General features: G+C 41.9%; 1 protein-coding gene across 2 annotated transcripts; it reads right to left on the bottom strand.

Annotated features, from left to right (window-relative positions):
- Positions 1-12,176: 12,176 nt before the first annotated feature.
- On the bottom strand, positions 12,177-19,167 carry LOC101172710 (antiviral innate immune response effector IFIT1-like). 2 transcript variants are annotated; one of them, XM_023954423.2, is made up of 2 exons: positions 19,091-19,156; positions 12,177-13,970 (listed from the first exon to the last, which is right to left on the bottom strand). In XM_023954423.2, exons 1-2 carry the CDS (start codon positions 19,093-19,095, stop codon positions 12,659-12,661), a joined length of 1,317 nt encoding a protein of 438 aa, XP_023810191.1. In that variant the 5' UTR covers positions 19,096-19,156; the 3' UTR covers positions 12,177-12,658. The 2 variants fall into 2 exon arrangements, with proteins under 2 accessions (XP_023810191.1, XP_023810192.1); XM_023954424.2 differs by having other exon boundaries at positions 12,178-13,967; positions 19,091-19,167.
- Positions 19,168-19,169: the final 2 nt, after the last annotated feature.

Genomic DNA, 19,169 nt, shown 5'->3' with positions numbered 1-19,169 from the left:
CGATCTAAAATTAGCCCAACAAAAAGTAGTTGATGGAACAGAAACCAAATTATCTTGGAATAAAGCTCTTGAGTTCAACTGTTTAGCAGACGTGAAGCAGAAATTAGCCAGAGGAGATTTTATAATAATGATAATTCTGTCATGATTCAGAGGCGAGACAGACCCAGATGCTGAAACCCGGAAGGAGGACACAGGTAAGGAGTAGGTAAGTAATAAGGTTTATTTTCTGATCTGACGTGGGTGGGGGTCTTGGTGTGGCTGAAGGTCCTGGCGAAGTTTGTAATCGTGGAAAGACTTGACATTCTGATGCAGTAGGGATTCGTGGCGTGGCTGGAGATCTTGGCGAGCTCGGGACCTGTGGCGTGTCAGAAGGCTATGACGGAGGTTGGTTCTCTTAGGAGATTTCGGGAATGTAGTAGCTGCTCGTGGAAGTATCTGACTCAGGGGACTCTCTTTGATGAAGTCCTAAGGCAGAAACAACAAGAATTAGCTATGGAACAAGACAAGGGAGCCAGACTTGAGTCTGAGGATAGACCGGGCGCCATCAGAGGCAACAAACTGGTGATGAATGCTGGAGCTGGGTCTCCTTAAGTAGAGCAGAGTCTTGATGAGGTGAGTAGTCACAGCTGGTGGAGTCAGGAGCAGAGCAAAGAAGGGAGGGGGCGGAGAACTGACAGAGGCACCATGACAAAATTGTTTTATTTAAAGCGCCTTTCAGGAAACCCAAGGACACTGTACAAGACAAAAGTTAAAAATAAACATTAAAAGCACAATAAATATAAATAGACAAAAAATCAAAAGTTAATCAGGTTTGGAAGACAGAAAAAAGGAGATGAGTTTTGATCTTGAATTTGAAAGTTGGTAAAGAGTCTATGTCACAGAGATCAGGAGGGAGGGAATTCCAGAGTTTGGGAGCCGCTGAAGGCTCGGCTTCCCATGGTAACGAGTCGGGCCGGAGGAACAGAGAGCTGAACAGAGGAGGAGGACCGAAGAGAACGAGAGGGGGTTTTGATATGGATGAAGTCGGAAAGAAAAGGAGAAGCCAGGTTATGGAGGGACTTAAAGGTGAACAGGAGGAGTTTGAATTTGATTCTGGAGGTTATGGGAAGCCAGTGCATACTGACACATCAGGAGGATTAATAGTCAAAGGGGAGCTCTGTAAAAACCCCTGAAAAACATGCAAAGCCCAGACGGTATGGCATAACTTTATTTTATCCTGGCCTCACCTGTTTCACCCTTACCACACCATCAGAACACTGGCGCACATACATGACGTAGCACCCATACGTCCCTTCCCTCTCCTAAGCTCTGGGCGGAACAGAGAACATGGAGTGTACACTGTGCTAAGGAGTTTACAGCAACAGCAACCGTCAGATCTGTCTTATGCCAAAATGGAGTTATTCAATGCACACTCTCTTTCAAATAAAACCCTCCTTATCCATGATCATATTTTGGATGAAAAAAAACAGGACTTTATGTGCCTGGTTGAAACATGGCACAGCTAGCCTGACTTTTCCATGGAATGCTTAGCCTTTAAATGCAAGTCCCCATATTCCATAACAATGCTTCTAATATGCCGGCCACCCAAACCAAATTCATCATTTCTTCCTGAAATACATCACTTACTTACATAACTCTGCTCCATGTCAACCAGCATTGTTATTTTGGGTGATGTAAATATTCATGTTGATAACCCCTTTATTCATTATGCAACAGAATGTCTGAGCCTGCTTGACTATCTTGGTCTCCAGTAGCATGTGGAGAGTGTGACCCCACACACTGGAACTGGAAACACATTGGCCCGACTTCAATGGGTGCAGACCTCCAGCAGATGTTCTGCCCAGACCTCACAACTGTCGATGAACTGGTGGAACATTACAATGCATCCTTGAGCAGTGTTTTCGACCTCCATGCCCCCATTAGGACATGCAAAGTTAGTTTTGATCGCTCTTCTCCCTGGTGCACACCAGCATTACTCCAAATGAAAACGGCTGGTTGTGCTCTTGAATGCCATTTAAAAAAAATCTGTATTTACCGTTCACAAGTGCGCCTACCATGATCATCTAAAGGCCTACTGCCAGGCCCTGAAGGATGCACGGTGTAAATACATCTGCCCAAATCAATAAAAACTCTGGAAACTCAAAGCAGCTTTTTTCCAAGGTAAACTTTTTTTTTAAATATCTTTGTTGTGATTCTCAAAGCTTTAAACAACAAATTAAAAAAATAAAATACAATCTGGCATTAAAAATAATATAAAATGCATGCATAAACACACAAGGATTGAAAAAAGGCACAAAAATCAGCAGTGCGATGTGGAGTGTGGTAGACTCCCTAGCGCCATGGAAGTCAGAGTTCAAGGTGTCCAATTTTTCCAGGTCCTGTTTAAAAAATAAATGTCTCTTAAAGACACAAAATGTCACAAGTTTCCATAAGTTTGTCTACAACTCTGCGGCGAGCTTCTTCCGCTCTGACCAAAGCGCAGGCCACAGCAGTTGTATGAAGCAACATGTTTTGTCATAGCGTGTTAAGGACCTTGGACAGCAACATTGCCCCCCGCATTAAGTGAAGTGCTCAGTCCAACTGCAGCAGTCTTTCGCGGCTCATAATCCCGCCTAACGAAGGATCCCTCAGGCCAAAGCTGCGGGGCGTACATTTTGCTCACTTCATTACACTCAGCAGAAACTTAAAAGAGCTGAATCAAGAGTTTGCAGCACCAACCTTTAGACAGGTCACCTCACGACTTAAATTTTCCTTAAGATACAAACAAAGCCAGTACATCGGGGTCCAGAGCCGGTGCAAACCTTCCTTGTGGCGAAAACACTCACCAGCTTTGTCTGGACAGTTTTCACTAACTGACATTAGGTTGTTAGCTGCGTAGAGGTCTAAAACTTTTTTAATACCTTTGGTGAACCATATATTAAATCCGCCATCTGCTCTGCCAGGTAGAAAGTGATTTTTACCCCAGATAGGTGAGAACTGTGACAACACCAGTGTGTCTCCAACATGTTTATGTGAAGAGTTACATATCTTAATTGAATTTTTAAGAAAATGGTTCTTTGTTTGCCTAATTAACTTTATAGGGCTAGCCGAATATAAATTTAAGTTGAGAGGAAACTCAGATGATGTATTTTGCTGAATAGTAACCCAAGATTACCCAGGTGATGCTGTTAGCACATCCTCAGACGTTTTCTTTCTTGTTTTAGTTTTAGAGCTTTGATAGCCAGGCTGGGTTTTGTTATATTTATTTCATTCATTTGGCCCAACCTTAGTCCCTACCTACCCTCCTCCTTGTTCAATAAAACTCTTAAAGGTCATTTATTGTGTGTGTTATGTTACGTACACTTCAGCACTAGACCTGTACGTTTGTGGACGTAACATGCACAAATAATGCTTTGTGGACTTTAAGAAGACAGCAGATGAGCTTTTTTCTCAGCCCTTCAGCGTGAACCCTGACTCAGTTCCAGAACATTTGCAGATGGAGTTGATCGAGTTTCAATGTGACACAGAGCTATAAAGAAAATGTGCATCGCCACCCCTGAGGGATTATTACCCACATGTAACATGTGGGTAATAGTGAGACGTAACATGTAAACGTCTCACTGTCTTATCTAGAAAGTGGTGATAAAACATACAAGGGGTGGCACCAACCAACTTACCTAGTGTGTCTAACAGAAAGTAAGCTGCATGAGGTGTACAGGGTACCCTGTCTTACCTGTCCACAAACCTCCCCCAATCTCCAACACAAAGCCCTCAAAACATTCATCTGATTGTGATCCAGAAATAAGCGAACGAGTTCGCCTTTCAGGCAGGTAGACTCTGTAGTATTTACTTTGGTTACTCCCCTAGGGCGGTAGTTAATTAACTCACCTATTCAGCGTCCTATTTAAGTCCAGGTGTGCAGCCGTTCATTCTCTTCCTTACCGCAAGCGCTGCATTCGTCACCCCACCCTCCTCCCCGGCTTTCACCTGTGGGCTCCGTTCGGGGTTATTACCCAAAGTTTTATGGAAAAAATTATCTCATGGAATTGTACGGAGCCTAATGCCAAACAAAAAGATTGTGAATGCCAACTTAAAGAATGTAAAAAATTAAAGTATGTGAAAATAAATGTATTCTACTGCATTAGTTTGCCTGACTGAAAGAGCTCTCTCAAGTGATTCACAGGAGCTTATATGCAGGCCTGGTGGCTGGCTCTGGGGCCTGATTGTGCAATTCGTCAGGTCTCCACCAGGTGTCTTCACTCAGCACTTTAAGCACATGCAGGGGAATGAAACAAAAGCAAGACAATGAAAAACCCCTGCATGTAACAGTGCATTTTGTGTAAAGCACAAATCAAACTCCTTCAAGTTGCTGAGAAGTTCTCCATATTCTGGCAACCTATCCACCATTTACTTCTCTCAGGCTGGGGGAGTGTGGCAAGTTTCCTATAGAGACAAAAAGTCAAATAAGAATTTGTCCATTATTATCATTAGCACTAATTTGAGGCACATAAACTACAGGACACAAAATCCAAAAAAAGAGAGCAAAAAAGAAAGCGGACCCACAAAGACAAACAATGACACGTTTTCTGTCAAACAGGCGTAAGCACCACGGACAGCGCCACATCACAGTGACACGCGACTGACACACGTGGAGTGGAGCAGCCCGTGTTACAATCAGTTATGTGTGATTGTAACACGGGCTGCTCCTGTGTTCAGCATGTTTTTGACTTACCTGCTGAAAGATGCCGACAAAGTAGTTGCAGCTTCATTTGGGAAGCCTTGATGTGGTCAAACAGCTCCGTTGTAATGATCTGTTCTTTGCCTTTGAACATTCAGATTGTTAAGCAGGTCAGTGACGTTCAAGTTAAGGCCATGTTGAAAATCCATCTTTTACAAGAGGGAATTTGTGTGTCTCTGCTCGCACTGGAAAGAAACTCAGATTATGGCGCAACTCAAAATCTTTTGAGTACATTCACCTGTTTTTGTCCCTCGTAGCGTCTCAAGTCCCGCCAACTCCTGTGTTATTTCCATGTCATCGTTAATTCCCCGAACAACAACCTAAAGCTGCGCTGAATCATATCTGAAATGTCTGTGCTCTCATCGCATGCCAGTGAGAAAGCAACAACATCTTTTGACTAAACTTTTAAGTGATCTCTAATTGTCCCAAGACAAATTTTCAATACGGCGGGTCACTGTGTTGTGGGAGAGGCTAATTTGGGAAAAACTCTTTCTTGGGAAGGACACATCACATGAAGCAGCTGTGGACAAAAACAATCTCCCACTCTTGACAATTAGCGTCGAAACGTTCGTAGCTTTCGTGTGGCGCAGTCCTGTGCTGTCGAGGGCCTCATGAGGGTGGCTTGCTATGACGAAAGTTTAGGTAGTAGGCTCTTGGGAATTTGTAACAGTAATTGGGGCGGAAAAAAGCTACATTGTATCCGAGTTGAAAGCCAGGCACTGACTCACTCATGGATTGTTTCCCTCAGCTGTGGGCTGAGGATGTGCTAACAGCATCACCTGGGTAATCTTGGGTTACTAATCAGCAAAATACATCATCTGAGTTTCCTCTCAACTTAAATTTATATTCGGCTAGGCAAACAAAGAACCATTTTCTTAAAAATTCAATTAAGATATGGAACTCTTCACATAAACATGTTGGAGACACACTGGTGTTGTCACAGTTCTCACCTATCTGGGGTAAAAATTACTTTCTACCTGGCAGAGCAGATGGCGGATTTAATATATGGTTCACCAAAGGTATTAAAAAAGTTTTAGACCTCTACGCAGCTAACAACCTACACTGTAATAAATCCAACTTAAATTCTTTGACTTAACAAAATCTTTCATGTTGTAATAACTCTATAATCTAAGTTCTACTAATCAATCCAACAATTTAAGTCAGTTCAGCAAGTTAAGGTAGTCGTACAGTTCAACATCAATTATTGAGTTGTCTGTAGTTATATATCTAAGTTGCAATTCATTACAGTGTGATAAAGTTCTGTAAACTTATCTTTTTTAATTGTGAAATGCGGGAATGCCAACTTTTGGAGTTGGCATTGTCCACTGATTGAGTGGTTTGTCAAGAAGTGTCTGCAGAAGTTTTAACTCTTATTTAATGACATAAGTATTAGAATCAGTTATACATATGTGTGTTTGTGTGTGTGTTACAGACACGAACCAGGGGGTATTCCAGGAAGCATGTTTAAACTACCCTGACTTTAACTCTGAACTCTGGTTGAAATCCTATGTTAGTTCCTAAAGATCTGATATGAGTTAGAGTAATTACGCTTGACTTGGTAACCCTGGGTTAATGCACGTGCACAGCAAGTACATAAAGTACGTTGTATCCCACAATTCCTTGCGGTGCCGATCTAACAGCAGCATCAAAGTTACACCTACTTAATTGAATTAATTTGAATGAAAGTAAAATAACTGTCTGATAACTACATGTTATTTTTAAGATGACTAAACAAAAAATATATTTATCTAAACTGAAGCAAATAATTAAGTTAGATCAAAGGAGTCAAACTGGTCTTATCACCCTCTCAAGAAAAGTAGTGGAAAAAGTAGTACCTGAGCTTCTTCATCCACTAAATCATCTTCAAATGGACACGCCATGCTGCTTCACCTCTCTGAAAACAAACTAACCTTCAACTAAACCTGCTCCAGACCAGGTTATGTTCAAAGCATGAGTTGCTATGGCAACTTGAGATATCCTAAAACATACCTCCATTTCTGGAACTGAAAGCTGAGGTTATCAACTTCCTTAGCCTCAAACTTACCGTTGTAACTATAACCTGCTTTCTGGAATACCCCCCAGGGCTTCAGCCATTTTGTAAACAACGTTTTGGTGAAATGGGCCTTAGCCCTGCCCATGGCAACTAAGACTCATGGGAAGTGTTGATTCCCAAACCTTGAGTTAGGGAGCTGTGAAGAGAAGTTGTTGTTGCTTTTATGAAGTATGGTCAAATTTAAATGTTTGTCCTTCTGCACACATGCAGGTAAGATGTGACTGCTAACCTGTGCCTCATTGATCTTGAAAAGATCTGGGTTGCATGTGGAAATAGAAAAAAGTGGCAAGGTATAAAGTATGAATGATTACTAAACTGTATTAAAAGTCAAAAGCAGAAGTGCTCTTAATACTCACATTTAAATTATTTCAACCTCTGGTTAAGTCAGCAATAATTAGAATTTACAGTTGTTACAGCCTAAAAAATTAAATTTGTACATCTGAGCGTGAGTTGTGAAAAATCAAGATTCAGAGTTAGGATTACGTGACATTTTAGGTCACTGTAACACATCTGAGTTGGTCAAAATTACAATTCAAAGTTAATCCAACTTGAACTTTTAAGTTCATACAACTTACAACTGAGTTAGAAGAACTTAGATAAATGAGTTTGAAAACTCCAACACAAAACTTAAAATATTGAGTTTAGGTCCTTAACTCAAAATTTTACCGAAGTTTGTTGCCTTACAATTTTAAGTTCTTCAAACTTTTCTTTTTATGCAGTGTAATGTCAGTTAGTGAAAACTGTCCAGACAAAGCTGGTGAGTGTTTTCGCCACAAGGAAGGTTTGCCCCGGCTCTGGACCCCGATGTCCTGGCTCGACCCCTCCGCACATGCGACCGACCGACTGGCACACTCTGCCTGCCCTCGGAGAGCCACCGCCGGCGCCTGCTTCACGCCGGCTGTCCGACGGAGGGCCACTCCGGCCTGCAGGAGCGTATTGGGGCCCGATCCAGCTCCGACCCAGCTGGACCGCGTGCCCAACCTATCGGAAGCGGGACCGAGACGCCCTGTCTGACCCAGCCGTCTTGTATCTTAAGGAAAAGTTAAGTCGTGAGGTGACCTGTCTAAAGGTTGGTGCTGCAAACTCTCGATTCAGCTCTTTTAAGTTTCTGCTGAGTGTAATGAAGTGAGCAAAATGTACGCCCCGCAGCTTTGGCCTGAGGGATCCTTCGTTAGGCGGGATTATGACAGTGGCGCCACCAGGGGGTGGCCAGGGGTGGCCACGGCCACCCCTCTCCGACACCTGGCCACCCCAGTGGCCACCCCAGTAGCCACTATAAGCTGTGGTAGCATTAGTTGTGCGTTTCATCCCAAATGCACAGCCAGCAAGCGGGCAAGTCGCTCTGATCACCTAAACCGGCCCTCACCCCCTCCCCTCCCTGCTGCCTTTGAGTGCCCAGACAAGAGGAGCCGCTGGATGCAGAATGAATAAGACGCGTGGTTCACTTCCGCGTTCGAACCCTCAGATCCTCGGTCAGACAAAAGAACCAGTCTCAGTCACTAAAGATGAACTTTCTTTATTACTTTTTCTTTAAGTCAAAAACGGCGACTGACCGCGCGTGTACGCGCTCCACACCCTCACGCGCTCTCCCCCCTCTCTTCCTGCATTGCGCGAGCACCGGTTTCAGCACGCACACACAATCACACATCCCAAAATGCTACGTTTCTTTTCCTGTTAAATATTTTCCGTGGGTTTTTAACAATCTGTTTACTGTACTTTAGATCTGGATAGATAGATAGATAGATAGATAGATGACTTTATTAATCCCACAATGGGGAAATTCCATTTATCTGTGGCAGTAACACGACATTCAGAAATAATCGGTATAATATAACATCGATAAAGGACATCACAAATGACATTTATATTAAATAATTAAAAATATCACTAAAATTATTGTGAAAAATTATTATCAAAAATTAGATTATTATTAAATAAAGAAATATATATTAAATATTAAATAAACACAGCTGCAAAGGTGTAAAAAACATGCGGTCTGCAAAACATGTAAACCCAGTGTGCAAATACTTGGTGCAAATACGCCACATCATCAGCGGTGGTGGATGTGTCATTACTTTTTATTAATAAGTAAAAAAAGGATGTCCCTGTCACAAGCCACTCATTTTCATGGCACTATTTAAGCACCGGTTGTTGTGTTACCGCAACATTTTGATGTGTTTTTGTTTCCACAGAGTTACCTATAGTCATTAGTTGATGCTTGTGTCTGTCCATTTTCAGAGAATGAAGAGAAATTCAACATATATTCTTATTTTAAGAATAAAAGTGCAGCAGAAGGAGTGAAAGAGATGGTAGGGGAGCAACAGAGGAGTAGTGAGAAGGAGGAAGATGAGACAGGGCAGCATAAATGACAGAAGAGAATGAGGAAGACAAAGATGAGACAGCATCAGAGGAGGGACAGTCAGCATCATTGGTCAGAGAAGCAAGGCAGAACTCAGCATAAGGGGCTCCACCTGTTCCTGGACCAACTGGTGAAGTTAGAATTATGTTACCCTAATAATAAAAATGTTTCATGATTATTAGTCTGAATAGAAATGTCAAAAGATATAATTAATAATTAGAAGGATATTTTTATTATTATTTCAGAACAACAGATTTAATTTTTTGTTTATTATAGATATCTCTCAGTCAAGAGCCGAACACCCCAAGCAGACACACCTAAGCATTAAATATAAACAAAAAAATAAATAAATATATATCAGTAGTAGTATGTACTAATGGTATCTACTAGTATCTATTAGTTATTATACTAGTAGTATCTACTATAAGTTCATGTTCTACAAAATATCAGTAGGCATTTATCTTTCTGTTGGTTTTCTAAAGGTTGTTTTACTACGTTTGGTAAAATGAATTTTAAAAATATAGCTCATGGTTTTTGTGTGCCACCCCAAGATTAAATGTGGCCCCCCACTGGCCACCCCCATGAAAAATTTCTGGAGGCGCCACTGGATTATGAGCCGCGAAAGACTGCTGCAGTTGGACTGAGCACTTCACTTAATGCGGGGGGCAATGTTGCTGTCCAAGGTCCTTAACACGCTATGACAATACATGTTGCTTCATACAACTGCTGTGGCCTGCGCTTTGGTCAGAGCGGAAGAAGCTCGCCGCAGAGTTGTAGACAAACTTATGGAAACTTGTGACATTTTGTGTCTTTAAGAGACATTTATTTTTTAAACAGGACCTGGAAAAATTGGACACCTTGAACTCTGACTTCCATGGCGCTAGGGAGTCTATCACACTCCACATCGCACTGCTGATTTTTGTGCCATTTTTCAATCCTTGTGTTTTTATGCATGCATATTATATTATTTTTAATGCCAGAATTTAATTTTTTTTTTAATTTGTTGTTTAAAGCTTTGAGAATCACAACAAAGATATTAAAAAAAAAGTTTACCGTGGAAAAAAGCTGCTTTGAGTTTCCAGAGTTTTTATTGATTTGGGCAGATGTATTTACACCGTGCATCCTTCAGGGCCTGGCAGTAGGCTTTTTGATGATCATGGTAGGCGCACTTGTGAACAGTAAATACAGATTTTTTTTAAATGGCATTCAAGAGCACAACCAGCCGTTTTCATTTGGAGTAATGCCTGATGTACACCAGGGAGAAGAGCGATCAAAACTAACTTTGCATGTCCTAATGGGGGCATGGAGGTCGTAAACACTGCTCAGGGATCCATTGTAATGTTCCACCAGTTCATCGACAGTTGTGAGGTCTGGGCAGAACATCTGCTGGAGGTCTGCACCCATAGAAGTCGGGCCAATGTGTTTCCAGTTCCGGAAAGACATTTGCCGTTTAGGTCTCATTTTAGGTAGTAGAAACATAAAGACCATGGAAACCAGCTTGTGGTCAGACACTCCCAGATCATAGACGTGTAGGTTTTTAAAACCCTTGTGCTATCCTATGACCCCACCCTTACATTGACGTGTTATCCTCACCATGACAAAGGTGGGTAAAGGTGAAGAGGATTTCATGTAATCCATGGACACCAGTGAAGATCTTAAATCATTGAAGAAAAAAAAGTCAGCGGGTGCTCGAACCATCAGGAAGAAGTTGTCGCCCTTACTCCTCCCATAATCCGAACTGCTTCCAGAACGGTGTCAATCTCCATGAAGTAGCTCTCCATAATGTGGCCCTCCATGGAGTAGCAGCGGCTTAGCATCCCACTTCTGACACCAATATAACGATCCGGCCGGACCGTCACTTTAGCGGGGTAGCGAGAGCCAACTGCTCATGAAGAGGTTTTAGTGAAGAGCTGTCCATGCCCCATACACCGCACGACCTCGGACTGTCTCAGGTTGGAAGAATCGTAGAGAGAGGCAATATTAGCTTTTGAGCAACAAGCCCATTTATTCCAGCACCACCAAACAGCCAAACAGCATGGAGGGTCACTTAAGTGCACAGCCCTCAGACTCAAGGTTTCACCCTAAAGCTCCCCACTTCCCATGAGCCTTTGGGGCTGAAGGCAGAGCCAACCCCCAGGTCGCTACAATGCATTCAAATTTCATCTGAAACTGTGAGTCACATTTGTGATTTATAAAACGTGTACATTCTTTCCAAAAATGTTTAGTAATACTACAATTCCAAAACAGGTGACTGATTGTTTCTTGGTGTCGTTTACAGAGAGTACAGTTGGGGTCAATTGTCTTATTATATCTTAGCATGAATTGAGTCGTGGGTGTAGCGCCGAGCATGTGACTGAGTCACGTGACGTGGAACTGAACAGCTGAGCGTGCTGCGTCATTCATTTAATATCGACGCACGCACTTCATTCAGGAAAAAGCACCGGCAGGACACAAGCCTTGTCAGTCCGTGTGTAAAGATTGTATGTTTACCTGTGTGCAATCGAATTGTCTTAATTCATCTGTTGAAGAGGCAGCCAGTAAGAAGAGACTTTATCTAAGCGCTAGAACAGCACGATCGCTTGTTTCCTTGTTTGGTGTGTTGTGGGAACAGAGTGTTAGTGAAATAGTATGTTAACTGGTGTTGATTTGAATTAATAATATTAATCTGTGTATTCAGATTTAGTATCAAATCTAAATGATCACAGCAGGACGTTTCATAATTTACTGTTTCTGGCAGTGGGCACAGGGGGTGGGGCTAAACAGTTTGAAGGGACTGCTCAGGCTAATAAAAATGACTACTGGATGGGTAACACAGCTGAATTTAAAAACCACTGAGATGAAAATTGTGTTTTTGGTGTTTTTTTTCTGTTCATATGTTTGTTTTTCAATCAAAGATCTCCATTTTGTTGGTTTGGATTTACACTCTGATGTAACCATCTTATTTACAATTTTTTTTGTAGAAAGAAGGTTAAGTATAAATTTACAAAAAGTTAATCTTATATTATCAAATTATTTTACTTTGTTCAAAAAACAGAACTAATAGATGATTTTGCAACTAAATTTTATTGATCAATCAAAGTGCTGGACCATTAAAGACCCATTCTGATGAAAATTGCATTTCTGGTATTATTTCCATGCATTTTTCTGAGGATGGACATATTAAGCTTAAATAGCATTCCTGAGTTTAGCTTTATTCAAATTGGGGTGAATTAGGAGTGGACACAAAAATGTTGTTTGAAGATTTCTAAGATGATAAAAGCCAGTTTTAATCACCTGCTTGATATGCGGGATAAAAGTTAGTTTAGAGTCAATGTGCTATTAAGGAAAAGTAACGCAACTCTTTAGCCAAGTTACACGAATTTTACTTAGAAATCAACTTTAATTTCCTGTTTTATACATCTTCAGTGTGATACATTTCTACATCTCAACCAACAGCTGCTGAAATAATAGAAACACCTATAATCCCCCACATTAATGAAAAATAAAGCATCTTCAGAGGTTTAAATATGAACCGTATGTTGGTAAAACCTCATTCAGAATCATCATCTGGCAGGTTTTCCAGAAACGTCCTGATTTCTGGGCACATCCTGCTCCTTCCTCTCTTGCATATTTTCTGGAGCATTTTGACGCTTAGCTTCCCATAGAAATTCCTGTTTGGAATCTCTGCTGACTTCATGTAGTACCGAACAGACTTATTCCTGTCGTGACGCTCGAAGTTGAGGTATCTGGCGTAGTTGTAGTATAGCAGCTGTTTGTCTCCGGAATCCAGGTCTCTCCTTGCGAGCAGGTCTTGGAACATCTGGTATGCTATCTCGCGGCCCTGACTCGACTTTGCCTGAACATATGCCAGGTCAATCTTCTTCACCAATGACGTGTCTGGATAGAGATCAATGACCTCCTCATGCAGCTTTATGGCTCTCTCAATCGTACGTTGGTCTGCTCGATCAGCTGTGAACTTGAGGACTTTCCATTTGTAGCAGAGTGCAGCGCATCTCTTCAGGTAGCGCTCATCAGGATGCCGCTCCAAGGCCTCCTCTGTCAGAACGATGGCCTCATCCAGCGACCCCAGCCGCCTGTGCAGCCTCAGGAGGGGCTTCAGGCCACTGTAGCTGCTGACAGGCTGCAGAAGGATCTTCTGACCCAGCGTCTCCGCCTCATTTTTCACTGATTCTCCTTTTCTGCCTCTTTCCTTAAGCTCCACAGCAGCCACGTACAGATTCTCTGGATCCTGCTCTCGGGCTGTTCTAATTTCCTGCAAGACGACATCGCTCAGGCCTGTGTCCCAGTACTTAGCAGCACTGGCCAGTGCAATCACACGGCTGGACTGCCACTGCACCATGTCTGGCTGCATCTTGAAGGATCTCTGAAAGTAATCTGCAGCTAGCAGCTGATTATCTTTACCAAACTTCATCAGAGTCCAGGCTTTCTCAGCGTAGATCTCTGGGTGGAGCTCATCCTGGGATGGAGATGGGAATTTACTTTTGAGAGCTTCAACCTTTGACAAGTAATCTTGACTCTTTGCCTCTTCTCCAAGATGATGGTGCAGCCAGGCTAGATTTCCATAGTTCACCATCAGCCAGGGACCCTCATCTTCCTTCCTCAGCCGCTGTAAGGTTTCTATGGCCTTTCTGAAGTACCGATGGCCGTCTTTGCTAGAGCCGAGCTCGTAGAGGACAAACCCCCACAAGTTGTAAATGGAACCCGACCAAAAATTTCCCTCATCGGTGCCAATGTCCTCAAGCTGGACCCTCCTGTGCAACAGCTGTGATCTGGTGGTTTCCTTGACCCAGGTGAAGTGACACTCCAGGGCCTCCAGTTTGGAGAGAGTCTGAGAAGAACTGCTGGACAAGAACAGACACCAATAAGACAAAGAGAAATGTTCAAACACCTTCACAGAAACAGAAACGATTACTTTGAGAACTTTTTGTATTTTGACTGATCCCTTATCACATTCTTCCACACCTATCATTGCATTCCCTTTGACTCTCCTTTGTCACATACCCAGGGGTGGGGCTACATGGGGCAAGGGGGGACAGCTGCTTCCCAGCAAAAAGTCCCCCCCCCCCCCACACACACACAGTTTTGAGTCAGTACTAGTATCATTATTCTCAAATATTAAAAAGAATGACCCATAAAGCATCTTTAAGCATTAGAAATAGAATAGAATATCTTTATTTCTATAGCAATTTTCCTAGAGAGAGTCACAAAGTGCTTTACAAAGAGCATAAAATCATATCAAAACACAAAAAACTAATAAAATACAATAATAATAACAATAATAATAATAAAATAAAACACAGTAAAATGTGGTAAAACAAGGACTAAATCAACTAAAAGCTCTCCTAAATAAAAACGTCTTGACCTGAGATTTAAAACACTCAACGGAGTCGATCTGACGCAACAACAGTGAGAGGTAGTTGCAAAGACGAGGAGCAACAGCTTGAAATGACAGCTCTCCCCTGGTCTTAAAGCAGGTTTTTTGAATGCTCAAAAGATTCTGGTTGGAAGGCCTCAAGGATCAGGCCAAAGAGTATGGGGTTAAAAGGTCAGATAAGTACGTCGGAGCTTGACCATGCAAGGCTCTAAAAACTAAAAGTAGAATTTTAAAATCAATTCGAAATTTGACAGGTAACCAATGTAAAGCAGACAACAGAGGAGTGATGTGTGTCCGTTTACTGGTTCCTGTTAAAAGCCTTGCTACAGGGTTATGGACAAACTGAAGACGGTTTAGGGAACGTTTGTTAAAACAGGTAGAAAGAGAGTTGCAGTAATCTAAACGAGAGGAAATAAAAGCGTGGATAATTGTTTCAAGGTCAGATCGAGACAAAATATTTTTTAATTTTGCCACGTTCCTCAGATGAAAAAAACAGTTTTTACTATCTGTTTTGATTGACCTTCCAGGGACATAGACCTGTCAAACAACACCCCAAGATTTCTGAGGCTTGACTGGACAGAGGAGCTCAGACACCCAAGATGTCGTCTGATGGAAGGGATTTTATGTTCAGGGGTAAAAATAAGCGTCTCGGTTTTCTGGGTATTTAGGACTAAATGGTTACTGTTCAGCCATGCTTTAATGCTCGTTAAGCAATTCAGCAAATTTTGTAGTTTGTAGTAATCATTTTCTGTGAAAGAACAGTAGAGCGGGATATCGTCTGCATAGAAATGATATGAGATGTGGCTGAATTGATTAATAGGTTTCCCAAGAGCAATCAATAAATAAATAAAATAGGGCCAAGTACAGAACCCTGGGACACGCCACAAGTTATTTCTTTAATTTCAGAGCTTAAGGAACCGACAGTCTCATTAAATGTTCTTCCAATAGGATATGATATAAACCAATTTAAAAATGACCCAGACAGACCATAGTCATTGTGAAGACGTTAAATTAAAATGTTATGATCCACAGTGTAAAAGCAGATTTCAAGTCTAAAAGCACAAGGACAGTATACTGGCCCAAATCAGCTGCCATAAGCACATCATTTGAAACTCTCAGGAGAGCTGTCTCTGTGGATTGGTTGTTCTTAAAGCCAGACTGAAAAGAATCTGATATATTGTGTTCTTCCCGGTATTTAGTTGGACAGTGACCACCAAGATTTTAGAAATAAAAGGAAGCTTTGAGATAGGTCTGAAATTTTTGGGATCCGACTGGTCTAAATTAGGCTTTTTCAGAACAGGATTTATTAAAGCATGCTTTAAGAACTTAGGGACTGATCCTGAAGTCAAAGAAAATTAATTAATGCAAATTAATGACGTCAACAACAGTAGAACCTATACTCTGGAACACTTTAAAAAAAGACAGAGGTGGGAATTGTGTCAAGAGTGCAGGACGAGGGTTTGATCCTTGTCAGCAGAGAATGACTAGACTAGAGAAATTAGACCAAGACTCCTAAGAAACCTTGAAGAAATGAACTGCACTCAGGCTGAGAAAGCTTAGGTAATTTAGAGGCACAAGGTAAATCTAGAAAATCTAGAGTGTTGAATACAACCTTAGGATTTTTCCTATAACTTTGGAAAAGTAAGCTGATCTGGCCAGTCTTATCATTTCCTTTAGAGCACGGATCAGATCTTTAAGATGCAACCTGTGTACTTCCAAATTAGTTGATTTCCATAAACGCTCCACGTTGCGACAAGGCCTTCATGAGCAGCGGATTTCTTCATTTACGCATGGAAAAGAGATTTTAGAAAAGGCAATTTTCACTCTGACAGGAGAAACCTCAGTCAAAATGAACTCACAGTGACTGTTAAAATATTGCATAAAAGAATCAACATCATAAAAACTCTTAAAAGAATTCATGTCAAACAAGTCAATAAAACCATCGTAACCAGTAAAGCATCTTCAAGCATTAGAAATAGGACATCTGCTAAAAGAACTGCTGTTTAATATTACAACAAATATAATATTACAACAATGAAACTGTTTGAAATATGCATATTTGATCCTTTCATTTATAATGGTCTTCCACTCTACTTTTTGCCATCCTTCCAAAGTCTTGTCAACCTGCTGCTATGGTGATCGTGACAGCAGTCATGTTGTTGGTTTAGTTAAGAGCAGTGTTTTTCAACCGGTCATTCTTGGAGGCTTAATCACGCTTCATCAGTCTGACCAATCAGAAGTGGTTAGAGTCTTTACTTCCTTGTTCCGATTCTGCTCATAAAGTCTCTCAGTTCCAACAAAAATACCAGCTAAAGCTTGTTTTTGGCGGTGTAGCTTTCCACAGAATCCGGTGTCAGACCGTGGAACAAGTGAACAATGAAGCTCAGAGAAGCAAGTCTGTCTGCGTTCAGCGGCTGTATGCACTACATCTCCCATGATGCATTGGGTTAAAGTGACAGCGTCTCAGCACACAATGAGGCTTCGTTGGTAAACGTCTTGAAACAACAACAAACACACATCAAACAGTTTTTAAATCTTCTAACTTAACTTTTATTACATCTTTTAGAAAAAACAGTGGCAACGTCCAGCTTTTTCTGCCACAATCATCACAATAATGCATGTGAGATTGCAGAGAGGCTGTAGATCAATACAGACTATGAGCTTTCTTTCCAATTTTTGGATGCTGGTGTGCCGCCGGATTTTTGTCAAGGTTTAAGTGTGCCGTGGCTCAAACACGGTTGAAAAACACTGGTTTAGAGACACTGAGAAAGAGACAGAAAGCAGACCTAGAGGTAGCAGAGATGAAGATGTTGAGGCTCTCTCTGGGAGTGACCAGGACAAATACTGTTGGATCAGGATTGAATCCATCAGAGTAACAGCCCATGATAGATGTTTTTAAGATACATTTGGTAACCTTAAGACAGGGGTGTCCAAACTACGGCCCGCGGGCAAACTGCGGCCCGCGGGTCTGTTTTTATTGGCCTGCAGCAAATTTTGAAAATATAACTGAATATGGCCCGCACATGGCGCTTGAGCTCAATTCTGTTGCACTTCTCAGTTTCAACACTAAATGGAGTCGGTCACAGAAAGGTGTGTTGCCGCGTGTGTGTGCTGAGCGGGACGCGTGCCACGAGAGAGAGGGGGAGGAGCCAGTTTTGCCAGATTGCCAGATTGGGCGGTTTTCCACCAATTGGGCGGTTTTGGTTCTAAATTCACGGGTAAAAATGGCTTTGGGCGGGTATGCATGATTTGGGCGCTTTTAAGGTCGGTTCGGCGTGTTTTTCCCCTCACGAATATATAATAGCGGACTACGTTAGGCTGGCACGCGCCTACTCCGAAGAGCGCGTGCAGGTGGAGATGGGTGTGTGAGCACGGAGCGGAGGTGTGGGGGGTCGATATATTGTGTGTTCGGAGGACGGAGCATTTTAATAAATAGAAGGTGTTCCCTCCCAGAATAACTGTTTGGAGTCGTTCTTAATCCACTCTGTGGCTGAGAGTTCTGAACGAGGAAGTGAACCCCGAAGGAGAATCGCCTTCGGCCCTGAAGGAAATCTCCCCTGCGTTTCTGACCACAGTTGGAAAGAGAGAAAAGCAAAGAGAAGTCCCGGTTCAACAGGTGTTTCTCCACTAAACAAAATGAAGCAAAGAAGAATATTTACCACGAGTCACCAGAAAAGGCAGCACCGAAGAAACGCAAGATAGCAACAAGTGAATATAGAAGATTTCAAACAGGGTGGGAAAATGAATATTTCTTTAAGTGGGGTGCTCACCCATAAGCCCTTTTTTTGGTCTACTTTTCTTAGAAAACAGGACTTCGACTCTTTATAATCTACAAAATCGTGCACTCTGCCAGTCAACCACACTAATGGCTATGTATGTAAAGATCTGCTGGCTCCAAACCTGTTCTGAACTGCCTGGTTGGAATGAGGTTTCATTGTCTGAGTGAATGTTTCATTTTGACGTGCGCTTGTTTTATGTGGCACAGATCAGCATCACTGCTCCCACTGAGAGCAATGTTCTTCACATTATCGGTGACTTACAAATACACAGTAATCATGTTTCAATATGTCACCTCTTGTGTGCGGCCCGGACCTTTGCTCAACTTTCTGTATTTGGCCCTCACCAAAAAAACTTTGGACACCCCTGCCTTAAGAGAATGGCCAGTGATTATGTTAATTAAAAGTCGATTTTCCTACATGAGGACTTTGGGAGGTTGTCATTTTAAGCCACTGTCCAATTGGTTCCTAAGTGCGGCTGTTTCTGCTGCTCCCCGCTCCTCCAGGTGATGGATCAACACATTTCACACACCAAGGCGCTTGAAAACTAATCAGACTTTAACTTTAAGTTAACTTTAAATATGTGCTGCATACAACAACTAAGCCTTGGAAGTGGGGACGCACTTTAAATATGTGCGAGCAATGCAGCAATGTGCATCTTGGCAGCATGTTTGGCCAACATGAATTTCCATCATTTCTATTGCTGTTTGCACGTAAATACATGTAAATAACATCAGCCTTAACAAAATAAAACATATGAAAAAATAAAACTAAACTAAAATAGTATAAAATAAAATAAAAAATTGCGTACCTCATGACGATCTTCCAGTCTTCTGTACTAGATATAAACTCTTCTATCTTTCCCCTCACAACTTTATCTGTGGCGCAGC

Source organism: Oryzias latipes, chromosome 4 (assembly GCF_053564925.1).
Source record: "Oryzias latipes strain Hd-rR chromosome 4, Olatipes_Hd-rR_3.1".
Classification (NCBI taxonomy): Eukaryota; Metazoa; Chordata; class Actinopteri; order Beloniformes; family Adrianichthyidae; genus Oryzias; species Oryzias latipes.
The sequence above is the reverse complement of the archived record's forward strand: the minus strand, read 5'-3'. Positions and strand labels throughout refer to the sequence as shown.